Source organism: Lampetra fluviatilis, unplaced genomic scaffold (assembly GCF_964198595.1).
Source record: "Lampetra fluviatilis unplaced genomic scaffold, kcLamFluv1.1 SCAFFOLD_167, whole genome shotgun sequence".
In the NCBI taxonomy this organism is placed as follows: Eukaryota; Metazoa; Chordata; class Hyperoartia; order Petromyzontiformes; family Petromyzontidae; genus Lampetra; species Lampetra fluviatilis.
The window spans coordinates 111,586-125,000 of NW_027621230.1; the positions used below are offsets into that span (position 1 = coordinate 111,586).

Genomic DNA, 13,415 nt, shown 5'->3' on the forward strand with positions numbered 1-13,415 from the left:
TCTCTCTGTCTCTCAGTGTCTCTCTCTCAGTGTCTCTCAGTCTCTCCGTGTGTCTCTCAGTGTCTCTCTCTGTCTCTCTGTCTCTCAGTGTCTCTCTCTCAGTGTCTCTCAGTCTCTCCGTGTGTCTCTCAGTGTCTCAGTCTGTCTCTCTCTGTCTCTCCGTGTGTCTCTCAGTGTGTCTCTCAGTCTCTCCGTGTGTCTCTCAGTGTCTCAGTCTGTCTCTCTCTGTCTCTCCGTGTGTCTCTCAGTGTGTCTCTCAGTCTCTCCGTGTGTCTCTCAGTGTGTCTCTCAGTCTCTCTGTCTCTCAGTGTCTCTCAGTGTCTCTCAGTGTCTCAGTCTGTCTCTCTCTCAGTCTCTCCGTGTGTCTCTCAGTGTCTCTCTGTCTCTCTCTCTGTCTCTCAGTGTCTCTCAGTCTCTCTCTCTCCCTGTGTCTCTCAGTCTCTCTGTCTCTCAGTCTCTCAGTCTCTCAGTGTCTCTCAGTCTCTCAGTGTGTCTCTCTCTCAGTCTCTCCGTGTGTCTCTCAGTGTGTCTCTCAGTCTCTCTCTCTCTCAGTGTCTCTCAGTCTCTCAGTGTGTCTCTCTCTCAGTCTCTCCGTGTGTCTCTCAGTGTGTCTCTCAGTCTCTCTCTCTCTCAGTGTCTCTCAGTCTCTCAGTGTGTCTCTCTCTCAGTCTCTCCGTGTGTCTCTCAGTGTGTCTCTCAGTCTCTCTCTCTCTCAGTGTCTCTCAGTCTCTCTGTCTCTCAGTGTCTCTCAGTCTCTCAGTGTGTCTCTCTCTCAGTCTCTCTGTCTCTCTCTCTCTCTCTCAGTGTCTCTCAGTCTCTCTGTCTCTCAGTGTGTCTCTCAGTCTCTCAGTGTCTCTCTCTCAGTGTCTCTCAGTCTCTCAGTGTCTCTCAGTGTCTCTCAGTCTCTCAGTGTGTCTCTCAGTCTCTGTGTCTCTCGGTGTGTCTCTCAGTGTCTCAGTCTGTCTCTCTCTCTCAGTCTCTCCGTGTGTCTCTCCCTGTGTCTCTCAGTCTCTCTGTCTCTCAGTCTCTCAGTGTCTCAGTGTGTCTCTCTCTCAGTCTCTCCGTGTGTCTCTCAGTCTCTCAGTGTGTCTCTCAGTCTCTCTGTCTCTCTCTCTGTCTCTCAGTGTCTCTCAGTCTCTCAGTGTGTCTCTCTCTCAGTCTCTCCGTGTGTCTCTCAGTGTCTCTCAGTCTCTCTCTCTCTCAGTGTCTCTCAGTCTCTCCGTGTGTCTCTCAGTGTCTCTCAGTCTCTCTCTCTCCCTGTGTCTCTCAGTCTCTCTGTCTCTCAGTGTGTCTCTCAGTCTCTCTGTCTCTCAGTGTCTCTCAGTGTCTCTCAGTGTCTCAGTCTGTCTCTCTCTCAGTCTCTCCGTGTGTCTCTCAGTGTCTCTCTCTGTCTCTGTCTCTCAGTGTCTCTCTCTCAGTGTCTCTCAGTCTCTCCGTGTGTCTCTCAGTGTCTCTCTCTGTCTCTCTGTCTCTCAGTGTCTCTCTCTCTCAGTGTCTCTCAGTCTCTCCGTGTGTCTCTCAGTGTCTCAGTCTGTCTCTCTCTGTCTCTCCGTGTGTCTCTCAGTGTGTCTCTCAGTCTCTCCGTGTGTCTCTCAGTGTGTCTCTCAGTCTCTCTGTCTCTCAGTGTCTCTCAGTGTCTCTCAGTGTCTCAGTCTGTCTCTCTCTCAGTCTCTCCGTGTGTCTCTCAGTGTCTCTCTCTGTCTCTCTCTCTCTCAGTGTCTCTCAGTCTCTCTCTCTCAGTGTCTCTCAGTCTCTCTCTCTCCCTGTGTCTCTCAGTCTCTCTGTCTCTCAGTGTCTCTCAGTCTCTCAGTGTGTCTCTCTCTCAGTCTCTCCGTGTGTCTCTCAGTGTCTCAGTGTGTCTCTCTCTCAGTCTCTCAGTGTCTCAGTGTGTCTCTCTCTCTGTCTCTCAGTGTCTCTCAGTCTCTCTCTGTCTCTCAGTGTCTCTCAGTCTCTCTGTCTCTCAGTGTCTCTCAGTGTCTCTCAGTGTCTCAGTCTGTCTCTCTCTCAGTCTCTCCGTGTGTCTCTCAGTGTGTCTCTCAGTCTCTCTGTCTCTCAGTGTCTCTCAGTGTCTCTCTGTCTCTCTGTCTCTCAGTCTCTCTCTGTCTCTCAGTGTCTCTCAGTCTCTCTGTCTCTCAGTGTCTCTCAGTGTCTCTCAGTGTCTCTCAGTCTGTCTCTCTCTCAGTCTCTCCGTGTGTCTCTCAGTGTGTCTCTCAGTCTCTCTGTCTCTCAGTGTCTCTCAGTGTCTCTCAGTGTCTCAGTCTGTCTCTCTCTCAGTCTCTCCGTGTGTCTCTCAGTATCTCTCTCTGTCTCTCTGTCTCTCAGTGTCTCTCTCTCAGTGTCTCTCAGTCTCTCCGTGTGTCTCTCAGTGTCTCAGTCTGTCTCTCTGTCTCTCAGTGTCTCTCAGTGTCTCTCAGTGTCTCAGTCTGTCTCTCTCTCAGTCTCTCCGTGTGTCTCTCAGTGTCTCTCTCTGTCTCTCTGTCTCTCAGTGTCTCTCTCTCAGTGTCTCTCAGTCTCTCCGTGTGTCTCTCAGTGTCTCTCTCTGTCTCTCTGTCTCTCAGTGTCTCTCTCTCTCAGTGTCTCTCAGTCTCTCCGTGTGTCTCTCAGTGTCTCAGTCTGTCTCTCTCTGTCTCTCCGTGTGTCTCTCAGTGTGTCTCTCAGTCTCTCCGTGTGTCTCTCAGTGTGTCTCTCAGTCTCTCTGTCTCTCAGTGTCTCTCAGTGTCTCTCAGTGTCTCAGTCTGTCTCTCTCTCAGTCTCTCCGTGTGTCTCTCAGTGTCTCTCTCTGTCTCTCTCTCTCTCAGTGTCTCTCAGTCTCTCTCTCTCTCAGTGTCTCTCAGTCTCTCTCTCTCCCTGTGTCTCTCAGTCTCTCTGTCTCTCAGTGTCTCTCAGTCTCTCAGTGTGTCTCTCTCTCAGTCTCTCCGTGTGTCTCTCAGTGTCTCAGTGTGTCTCTCTCTCAGTCTCTCAGTGTCTCAGTGTGTCTCTCTCTCAGTCTCTCCGTGTGTCTCTCAGTCTCTCAGTGTGTCTCTCAGTGTGTCTCTCAGTGTCTCTCAGTCTCTCAGTGTGTCTCTCAGTCTCTCTGTCTCTCTCTCTGTCTCTCAGTGTCTCTCAGTCTCTCTGTCTCTCAGTGTCTCTCAGTCTCTCTGTCTCTCTCTCTGTCTCTCAGTGTCTCTCAGTGTCTCAGTGTGTCTCTCTCTCAGTCTCTCAGTGTCTCAGTGTGTCTCTCTCTCAGTCTCTCCGTGTGTCTCTCAGTCTCTCTGTCTCTCAGTCTCTCAGTGTGTCTCTCAGTCTCTCTGTCTCTCTCTCTGTCTCTCAGTGTCTCTCAGTGTGTCTCTCAGTGTGTCTCTCAGTGTCTCTCAGTCTCTCTGTCTCTCTCTCTGTCTCTCAGTGTCTCTCAGTCTCTCTGTCTCTCAGTGTCTCTCAGTCTCTCTGTCTCTCTCTCTGTCTCTCAGTGTCTCTCAGTCTCTCAGTGTGTCTCTCTCTCAGTTTCTCCGTGTGTCTCTCAGTGTGTCTCTCAGTCTCTCAGTGTGTCTCTCAGTGTCTCAGTGTGTCTCTCAGTCTCTCTGTCTCTCTCTCTGTCTCTCAGTGTCTCTCAGTCTCTCAGTGTGTCTCTCAGTCTCTCTCTCTGTCTCTCAGTGTCTCTCAGTCTCTCAGTGTGTCTCTCAGTGTCTCAGTGTGTCTCTCTCTCAGTTTCTCAGTGTGTCTCTCAGTGTCTCTCTCTGTCTCTCAGTCTCTCTGTCTCTCTCTCTGTCTCTCAGTGTCTCTCAGTCTCTCAGTGTGTCTCTCAGTGTCTCAGTGTGTCTCTCTCTCAGTTTCTCAGTGTGTCTCTCAGTGTCTCAGTGTGTCTCTCTCTCAGTCTCTCAGTGTGTCTCTCAGTGTCTCTCTCTGTCTCTCTGTCTCTCAGTCTCTCTCTCTCAGTGTCTCTCAGTCTCTCCGTGTGTCTCTCAGTCTCTCAGTGTCTCTCGGTGTGTCTCTCAGTGTCTCAGTCTGTCTCTCTCTGTCTCTCCGTGTGTCTCTCAGTGTGTCTCTCAGTCTCTCTCTGTCTCTCTCTCAGTCTCTCAGTGTCTCTCTGTCTCTCTCAGTGTGTCTCTCAGTGTCTCTCTGTCTCTCTCTCAGTCTCTCAGTGTCTCTCTGTCTCTCTCTCAGTGTGTCTCTCAGTGTCTCTCTGTCTCTCAGTCTCTCAGTGTGTCTCTCAGTCTCTCTGTCTCTCTCTCTGTCTCTCAGTGTCTCTCAGTGTGTCTCTCAGTGTGTCTCTCAGTGTCTCTCAGTCTCTCCGTGTGTCTCTCAGTCTCTCCGTGTGTCTCTCAGTGTCTCAGTGTGTCTCTCAGTCTCTCAGTGTGTCTCTCTCTCAGTCTCTCAGTGTCTCTCAGTCTCTCAGTGTGTCTCTCAGTCTCTCTGTCTCTCTCTCTGTCTCTCAGTGTCTCTCAGTGTGTCTCTCAGTGTCTCTCAGTCTCTCAGTGTGTCTCTCAGTCTCTCTGTCTCTCTCTCTGTCTCTCAGTGTCTCTCTGTCTCTCAGTGTCTCTCAGTCTCTCTGTCTCTCAGTGTGTCTCTCAGTCTCTCTGTCTCTCAGTGTCTCTCAGTGTCTCTCAGTGTCTCAGTCTGTCTCTCTCTCAGTCTCTCCGTGTGTCTCTCAGTATCTCTCTCTGTCTCTCTGTCTCTCAGTGTCTCTCTCTCAGTGTCTCTCAGTCTCTCCGTGTGTCTCTCAGTGTCTCAGTCTGTCTCTCTGTCTCTCAGTGTCTCTCAGTGTCTCTCAGTGTCTCAGTCTGTCTCTCTCTCAGTCTCTCCGTGTGTCTCTCAGTGTCTCTCTCTGTCTCTCTGTCTCTCAGTGTCTCTCTCTCAGTGTCTCTCAGTCTCTCCGTGTGTCTCTCAGTGTCTCTCTCTGTCTCTCTGTCTCTCAGTGTCTCTCTCTCAGTGTCTCTCAGTCTCTCCGTGTGTCTCTCAGTGTCTCAGTCTGTCTCTCTCTGTCTCTCCGTGTGTCTCTCAGTGTGTCTCTCAGTCTCTCCGTGTGTCTCTCAGTGTGTCTCTCAGTCTCTCTGTCTCTCAGTGTCTCTCAGTGTCTCTCAGTGTCTCAGTCTGTCTCTCTCTCAGTCTCTCCGTGTGTCTCTCAGTGTCTCTCTCTGTCTCTCTGTCTCTCAGTGTCTCTCTCTCAGTGTCTCTCAGTCTCTCCGTGTGTCTCTCAGTGTGTCTCTCAGTCTCTCTCTGTCTCTCCGTGTGTCTCTGTGTCTCTCTCTCAGTCACTCTGTCTCTCCGTGTGTCTCTCAGTGTCTCTCTCTGTCTCTCTGTCTCTCAGTCTCTCTCTCTCAGTGTCTCTCAGTCTCTCCGTGTGTCTCTCAGTCTCTCTGTCTCTCTCTCTGTCTCTCAGTGTCTCTCAGTCTCTCAGTGTGTCTCTCAGTCTCTCTGTCTCTCTCTCTGTCTCTCAGTGTCTCTCAGTGTGTCTCTCAGTGTCTCTCAGTCTCTCAGTGTGTCTCTCAGTCTCTCTGTCTCTCTCTCTGTCTCTCAGTGTCTCTCAGTCTCTCAGTGTCTCTCAGTCTCTCTGTCTCTCTCTCTGTCTCTCAGTGTCTCTCAGTCTCTCTGTCTCTCAGTGTGTCTCTCAGTCTCTCTGTCTCTCAGTGTCTCTCAGTGTCTCTCAGTGTCTCAGTCTGTCTCTCTCTCAGTCTCTCCGTGTGTCTCTCAGTATCTCTCTCTGTCTCTCTGTCTCTCAGTGTCTCTCTCTCAGTGTCTCTCAGTCTCTCCGTGTGTCTCTCAGTGTCTCAGTCTGTCTCTCTGTCTCTCAGTGTCTCTCAGTGTCTCTCAGTGTCTCAGTCTGTCTCTCTCTCAGTCTCTCCGTGTGTCTCTCAGTGTCTCTCTCTGTCTCTCTGTCTCTCAGTGTCTCTCTCTCAGTGTCTCTCAGTCTCTCCGTGTGTCTCTCAGTGTCTCAGTCTGTCTCTCTCTGTCTCTCCGTGTGTCTCTCAGTGTGTCTCTCAGTCTCTCCGTGTGTCTCTCAGTGTGTCTCTCAGTCTCTCTGTCTCTCAGTGTCTCTCAGTGTCTCTCAGTGTCTCAGTCTGTCTCTCTTTCAGTCTCTCCGTGTGTCTCTCAGTGTCTCTCTCTGTCTCTCTGTCTCTCAGTGTCTCTCTCTCAGTGTCTCTCAGTCTCTCCGTGTGTCTCTCAGTGTGTCTCTCAGTCTCTCTCTGTCTCTCCGTGTGTCTCTGTGTCTCTCTCTCAGTCACTCTGTCTCTCCGTGTGTCTCTCAGTGTCTCTCTCTGTCTCTCTGTCTCTCAGTCTCTCTCTCTCAGTGTCTCTCAGTCTCTCCGTGTGTCTCTCAGTCTCTCAGTGTCTCTCGGTGTGTCTCTCAGTGTCTCAGTCTGTCTCTCTCTGTCTCTCCGTGTGTCTCTCAGTGTGTCTCTCAGTCTCTCTCTGTCTCTCCGTGTGTCTCTGTGTCTCTCTCTCAGTCACTCTGTCTCTCTGTGTGTCTCTCAGTGTCTCTCTGGGTATCTCTCTCAGTCTCTCTGTCTCTCTGTCTCTCTCTCAATCTCTCTCAATCTCTCGGTGTGTCTCTCTATCTCTGTCTCTCTCTCAGTCTCTCAGTGTGTCTCTCAGTCTCTCTGTCTCTCTGTCTCTCTCTCAGTCTCTCTCTCAATCTCTCTCAATCTCTCGGTGTGTCTCTCTATCTCAGTGTCTCTCTCAGTCTCTCCGTGTGTCTCTCAGTGTGTCTCTCAATCTCTCGGTGTGTCTCTCTATCTCTGTCTCTCTCTCAGTCTCTCAGTGTGTCTCTCAATCTCTCGGTGTGTCTCTCTATCTCAGTGTCTCTCTCAGTCTCTCCGTGTGTCTCTCAGTGTGTCTCTCAATCTCTCGGTGTGTCTCTCTATCTCTGTCTCTCTCTCAGTCTCTCAGTGTGTCTCTCAATCTCTCGGTGTGTCTCTCTATCTCTGTCTCTCTCTCAGTCTCTCAGTGTGTCTCTCAATCTCTCGGTGTGTCTCTCTATCTCAGTGTCTCTCTCAGTCTCTCCGTGTGTCTCTCAGTGTGTCTCTCAATCTCTCGGTGTGTCTCTCTATCTCTGTCTCTCTCTCAGTCTCTCAGTGTGTCTCTCAATCTCTCGGTGTGTCTCTCTATCTCTGTCTCTCTCTCAGTCTCTCAGTGTGTCTCTCAATCTCTCGGTGTGTCTCTCTATCTCAGTGTCTCTCTCAGTCTCTCCGTGTGTCTCTCAGTGTGTCTCTCAGTCTCTCGGCACTTTGTTTCGTTCATCATTTCGTAAACATTTTTGTTTATTTATATTTTATTTTTTCTCCTCTCCGCGCGTCTCTCCCCCTCCCAGGGTGGCTACCGCAAGCCCCGCGTGACGGACGTGCTGCTGCTGCGCCTGCTGCCGCCCTACTCCCTGCTGCGTGTCTCTCTGTCTCTCAGTGTGTCTCTCAGTGTGTCTCTCAGTCTCTCAGTGTGTCTCTCTCTGTGTCTCTCAGTCTCTCAATCTCTCCGCGTGTCTCTCTTTTTTGTTTTGTTTTTTCTACCATCAGTGTAAACAAGAATATGATCGGTGTATTCGGCACTTTGTTTCGTTCATCATTTCGTAATTTTTTATTTTTTTATTTTTTTCTCTCCGCGCGTCTCTCCCCCCCCCAGGGTGGCTACCGCAAGCCCCGCGTGACGGACGTGCTCCTACTGCGCCTGCTGCTGCTGCCCTACTCGCTGCTGCGTGTCTCTCAGTCTCTCCGTGTGTCTCTCAGTGTGTCTCTCAGTCTCTCAGTGTGTCTCTCAGTCTCTCCGTGTGTCTCTCCGCGTGTCTCCCCCCCCCCCTCAGGGTGGCTACCGCAAGCCCCGCGTGACGGACGTGCTCCTGCTGCGCCTGCTGCTGCTGCCCTACTCGCTGCTGCGATTGTGCCACTTCCACGTGCGCTGGCTGTGGCTGTTCACGCTGCTGGGACGTGAGCTGGGACTCGGTGAGAGGCGCCATCTGACGCGGCGCTCACTTCGACTCGGAGCCGACGAGTTCGACTCCATGTCGGAGGAGCAGAGGGACAGGCTGGTGCGTCTGGAGCTGTGGGACAAGAAGAATATGGAGGTGAGGGTGAGGGGGGGTGAGGGGGGGTGAGGGGGGTGAGGGTGGTGGTGATGGTGGTGGTGGTGGTGAGGGTGGTGGTGAGGGTGGTGAGGGTGGTGAGGGTGAGGGAGGGTGAGGGAGGGTGAGGGTGGTGAGGGTGGTGATGGTGGTGGTGGTGGTGAGGGTGGTGGTGGTGGTGAGGGTGGTGAGGGTGGTGAGGGTGAGGGAGGGTGAGGGAGGGTGAGGGGGGTGAGGGTGGTGGTGGTGGTGATGGTGGTGGTGGTGGTGAGGGTGGTGGTGAGGGTGAGGGGGGGGTGAGGGGGGGTGAGGGTGGTGAGATGAGGGGGGTGAGGGTGGTGAGGGGGGTGAGGGTGGTGAGGGTGGTGAGGGTGAGGGAGGGTGAGGGGGGTGAGGGTGGTGAGATGAGGGGGGTGAGGGTGGTGAGGGTGGTGAGGGGGGTGAGGGTGGTGAGGGGGGTGAGGGTGGTGAGGGTGGTGAGGGTGAGGGAGGGTGAGGGGGGTGAGGGTGGTGAGGGTGGTGAGGGTGGTGATGGTGGTGATGGTGGTGAGGGTGGTGAGGGTGGTGAGGGGGGTGAGGGTGGTGAGGGGGGTGAGGGTGGTGGTGGTGAGGGTGGTGGTGAGGGTGAGGGGGGGGTGAGGGGGGGTGAGGGTGGTGAGGTGAGGGGGGGTGAGGGTGGTGAGGGGGGTGAGGGTGGTGAGGGTGGTGAGGGGGGTGAGGGTGGTGAGGGTGGTGAGGGTGAGGGTGGTGAGGGAGGTGAGGGTGGTGATGGTGGTGAGGGTGGTGGTGGTGAGGGGGTGGTGAGGGTGAGGGTGGTGAGGGGGGTGAGGGTGAGGGAGGGTGGTGAGGGTGGTGGTGGTGGTGAGGGTGGTGGTGAGGGTGAGGGGAGGGTGAGGGGGGTGAGGGTGGTGAGGGGGGGTGAGGGTGGTGAGGTGAGGGGGGTGAGGGGGGGTGAGGGGGGGTGAGGGTGGTGAGGTGAGGGGGGTGAGGGTGGTGAGGGTGGTGAGGGTGGTGAGGGTGGTGAGGGGGTGTGAGGGTGGTGAGGGTGGTGAGGGTGGTGATGGTGGTGAGGGTGAGGAGGGTGAGGGAGGGTGAGGGGGGTGAGGGTGGTGAGGGTGAGGGAGGGTGAGGGAGGGTGAGGGTGGTGAGGGTGGTGAGGGGGGGTGAGGGTGGTGAGGGTGGTGAGGGTGGTGAGGGGGGGTGAGGGTGGGTGTGGGGGTGTGAGGGTGGTGAGGGTGAGGGGGGGTGAGGGGGGGTGAGGGGGGGGTGTGAGGGTGGGGTGTGGGGGGTGAGGGTGGTGAGGGTGGTGAGGGTGGTGAGGGTGGGTGAGGGGTGGTGAGGGTGGTGAGGGGGTGAGGGGGGTGAGGGTGGTGAGGGTGGTGAGGGGTGGGTGAGGGGGGGTGAGGGTGTGGGGGGTGAGGGGGGTGAGGGGGGGTGAGGGGGGGTGAGGGTGGTGGGGGTGAGGGGGGTGAGGGTGGTGAGGGTGGTGAGGGTGGGGTGGGGTGGTGAGGGTGGTGAGGGTGGTGAGGGTGGTGAGGGTGTGGGGTGGTGTGGGGGGTGGTGGGTGAGGGTGGGTGAGGGGGGTGAGGGTGGTGAGGGTGGTGAGGGTGGTGAGGGTGGTGAGGGTGGTGGGGGGTGGGGTGGTGGGGGGGTGAGGGGGTGTGGGGGGTGAGGGTGGTGAGGGTGGTGAGGGTGGTGGGGTGGTGGTGAGGGTGAGGGGGGGGTGAGGGTGGTGAGGGTGAGGGGGGGTGAGGGGGGTGAGGGTGGGTGGTGGTGATGGTGGTGAGGGTGGTGAGGGTGGTGAGGGTGGTGATGGTGGTGAGGGTGGTGAGGGTGGTGAGGGGGGTGAGGGTGGTGATGGTGGTGAGGGGGGTGAGGGTAAGGGAGGGTGAGTGAGGGTGGTGAGGGTGAGGGAGGGTGAGGGGGGGTGAGGGTGGTGAGGGTGGTGAGGGGGGTGAGGGTGGTGAGGGTGGTGAGGGGGGTGAGGGTGGTGAGGGTGGTGGTGAGGGTGAGGGGGGGGTGAGGGGGGGTAAGGGTGGTTTGGGTGATGGGGGTGAGGGGGGTGAGGGTGGTGATGGTGGTGAGGGTGGAGGGTGGTGAGGGGGGGTGAGGGTGGTGATGGTGGTGAGGGGGGTGAGGGTGGTGATGGTGGTGAGGGTGGTGAGGGGGGTGAGGGTGGTGAGGTGAGGGGGGTGAGGGGGGTGAGGGGGGTGAGGGGGTGAGGGTGGTGAGGGTGGTGAGGGGGGTGAGGGGGGTGAGGGTGGTGAGGGTGGTGAGGGTGGTGGTGAGGGTGAGGGGGGGGTGAGGGTGGTGAGGGTGAGGGGGGGGTGAGGGGGGTGAGGGTGGTGATGGTGGTGAGGGTGGTGAGGGTGGTGAGGGTGGTGAGGGTGGTGATGGTGGTGAGGGTGGTGAGGGTGAGGGAGGGTGAGTGAGGGTGGTGAGGGTGAGTGAGGGTGGTGAGGGTGAGGGAGGGTGAGGGGGGGTGAGGGTGGTGAGGGTGGTGAGGGGGGTGAGGGTGGTGAGGGTGGTGAGGGGGGTGAGGGTGGTGAGGGTGGTGAGGGTGGTGGTGAGGGTGAGGGGGGGGTGAGGGGGGGTAAGGGTGGTTTGGGTGATGGGGGGTGAGGGGGGTGAGGGTGGTGAGGGTGGTGAGGGGTGTGAGGGGTGTGAGGGTGGTGATGGTGGTGAGGGGGGTGAGGGTGGTGATGGTGGTGAGGGTGGTGAGGGGGGGTGAGGGTGGTGAGGTGAGGGGGGTGAGGGGGGTGAGGGGGTGAGGGTGAGGTGGTGGTGGTGGAGGTGAGGGGTGGTGAGGGGGTGAGGGTGATGGTGGAGGTGAGGTGAGGGGTGGTGAGGGTGGTGAGGGTGGTGAGGGTGAGGTGGTGAGTGGTGAGGGTGGTGAGGGTGGTGAGGTGGTGGTGGTGGAGGTGAGGGTGGTGAGGGTGAGGTGGTGGTGGTGGTGGTGGGTGTGTGTCTCTCTCACCGTCTCTCTCTCTCTCTCCCCGTGTTTCTCTCCCCGTGTCTCACCGTGTCTCTGTGTGTCTCTGTGTGTCTCTCTGTCTCTCTGTCTCTCTGTGTGTGTGTCTCCCCGTGTCACCGTGTCTCTGTGTGTGTCTCTCTCTGTGTCTCTCTCTCTTACCGTGTCTCTCTCTCTCTCTCTGTGTCTCTCTGTGTGTGTCTCTCTGTGTGTCTCTCTCTCCTCGTGTCTCTCTGTGTGTCTCTCTCTGTGTCTCTCTCTCTCCCCGTGTCTCTGTGTCTCTCTCTGTGTCTCTCTCTCTCCCCGTGTCTCTGTGTCTCTCTCTGTGTCTCTCTCTCTCACCGTGTCTCTGTGTCTCTCTTCGTGTCTCTCTCTCTCTCACCGTGTCTCTCTCACACCCCGTGTCTCTGTGTGTCTCTCTCTGTGTCTCTCTCTCTTACCGTGTCTCTCTCTCTCTCTGTCTCTCTGTGTGTGTCTCTCTGTGTGTCTCTCTCTCCTCGTGTCTCTCTGTGTGTCTCTCTCTGTGTCTCTCTCTCTCCCCGTGTCTCTGTGTCTCTCTCTGTGTCTCTCTCTCTCCCCGTGTCTCTGTGTCTCTCTCTGTGTCTCTCTCTCTCACCGTGTCTCTGTGTCTCTCTTCGTGTCTCTCTCTCTCTCTGTGTCTCTCTGTGTGTGTCTCTCTGTGTGTCTCTCACACCCCGTGTCTCTGTGTGTCTCTCTCTGTGTCTCTCTCTCTCCCTGTGTCTCTGTGTCTCTCCGTGTGTCTCCAGGAGTTCCGCCGTGAGCAGCAGGTGGAGGAGCGAGTGAGGCTGGCGCAGGATTCCGTGTCTCTCTCACCGTGTCTCTCTCACCGTGTCTCTCTCTCTCACCGTGTCTCACCGTGTCTCTGTGTGTCTCTCTCCCCGTGTCTCTGTGTCTCTGTGTCTATCTCAGGAGTTCCGCCGTGAGCAGCAGGTGGAGGAGCGAGTGAGGCTGGCGCAGGATTCCGTGTCTCTCTCACCGTGTCTCTCTCTCTCACCGTGTCTCCCCGTGTCTCTCTCTCACCGTGTCTCTGTGTGTCTCTCTCCCCGTGTCTCTGTGTGTCTGTGTCTATCTCAGGAGTTCCGCCGTGAGCAGCAGGAGGATGAGCGCGTGAGGCTGGCGCAGGATTCCCGCTGGAAGCGTTTCCGTCGCTCACAGCGCAGCGACGGAGCCGGGAGGGTCACGTTCTCAGACGACTGAGACACGCACAGAGACACAGACACACACACAGACACACAGACACACACACAGACACACACACAGACACACACACAGACACACAGACACAGCCGGGAGGGTCACGTTCTCAGACGACTGAGACACACACAGACACACACAGACACACACAGACACACACACACACAGACACACACACACACAGACACACTCACACACAGACACACACAGACACACACAGACAGCGCTACACAGACACTGCTACATAGACACACACAGCGCTACACAGACACATACAGACACACACAGACACACACAGACACAGCGCTACACAGACACTGCTACACACACACAGCGCTACACAGACACTGCTACACACACACAGCGCTCCACACAGACACACACACACAGACACACACACAGCGCTACACAGACACTGCTACACAGACACACACAGCGCTACACAGACACACCGGGTTTGATTAATAAAGACACTACAGTGGCTAGGTGAGATGTTGACCACCTCGCCTGGTCCACAGGAGGTCGTGGTAGATGTTGTCCACCTCGCCTGGTCTACAGGAGGTCGTGGTAGATGTTGACCACCTCGCCTGGTCTACAGGAGGTCGTGGTAGATGTTGACCACCTCGCCTGGTCTACAGGAGGTCGTGGTGGATGTTGACCACCTCGCCTGGTCTACAGGAGGTCGTGGTAGATGTTGACCACCTCGCCTGGTCTACAGGAGGTCGTGGTAGATGTTGACCACCTCGCCTGGTCCACAGGAGGTCGTGGTAGACGTTGACCACCTCTCCTGGTCTACAGGAGGTCGTGGTAGATGTTGACCACCTCGCCTGGTCTACAGGAGGTCGTGGTAGATGTTGACCACCTCTCCTGGTCTACAGGAGGTCGTGGTAGATGTTGACCACCTCGCCTGGTCCACAGGAGGTCGTGGTAGACGTTGACCACCTCGCCTGGTCTACAGGAGGTCGTGGTAGATGTTGACCACCTCGCCTGGTCTACAGGAGGTCGTGGTAGATGTTGACCACCTCGCCTGGTCTACAGGAGGTCGTGGTAGATGTTGACCACCTCGCCTGGTCTACAGGAGGTCGTGGTAGACGTTGACCACCTCGCCTGGTCTACAGGAGGTCGTGGTAGATGTTGACCACCTCGCCTGGTCTACAGGAGGTCGTGGTTCGATCCCTGGTCCCTGACACTGCTTGCTGGTGT

The 13,415-nt window shown here is 56.2% G+C and overlaps 1 protein-coding gene across 1 annotated transcript in view; it reads left to right on the top strand.

Moving 5' to 3' along the window:
• The window catches only part of DNAJC25 (DnaJ heat shock protein family (Hsp40) member C25), a 31,844-nt gene extending 19,359 nt beyond the window's left edge, over window positions 1-12,485 (top strand). Inside the window, exons 6-8 of the mRNA XM_078885315.1 lie at window positions 7,769-8,029; window positions 11,765-11,929; window positions 12,093-12,485. Of these exons, the coding sequence (XP_078741441.1) occupies window positions 7,769-8,029; window positions 11,765-11,929; window positions 12,093-12,215 (549 nt within the window). The 3' untranslated portion in view covers window positions 12,216-12,485. The remainder of the gene's footprint in view (window positions 1-7,768; window positions 8,030-11,764; window positions 11,930-12,092) is intronic.
• The last annotated feature ends 930 nt before the right edge of the window (window positions 12,486-13,415 follow it).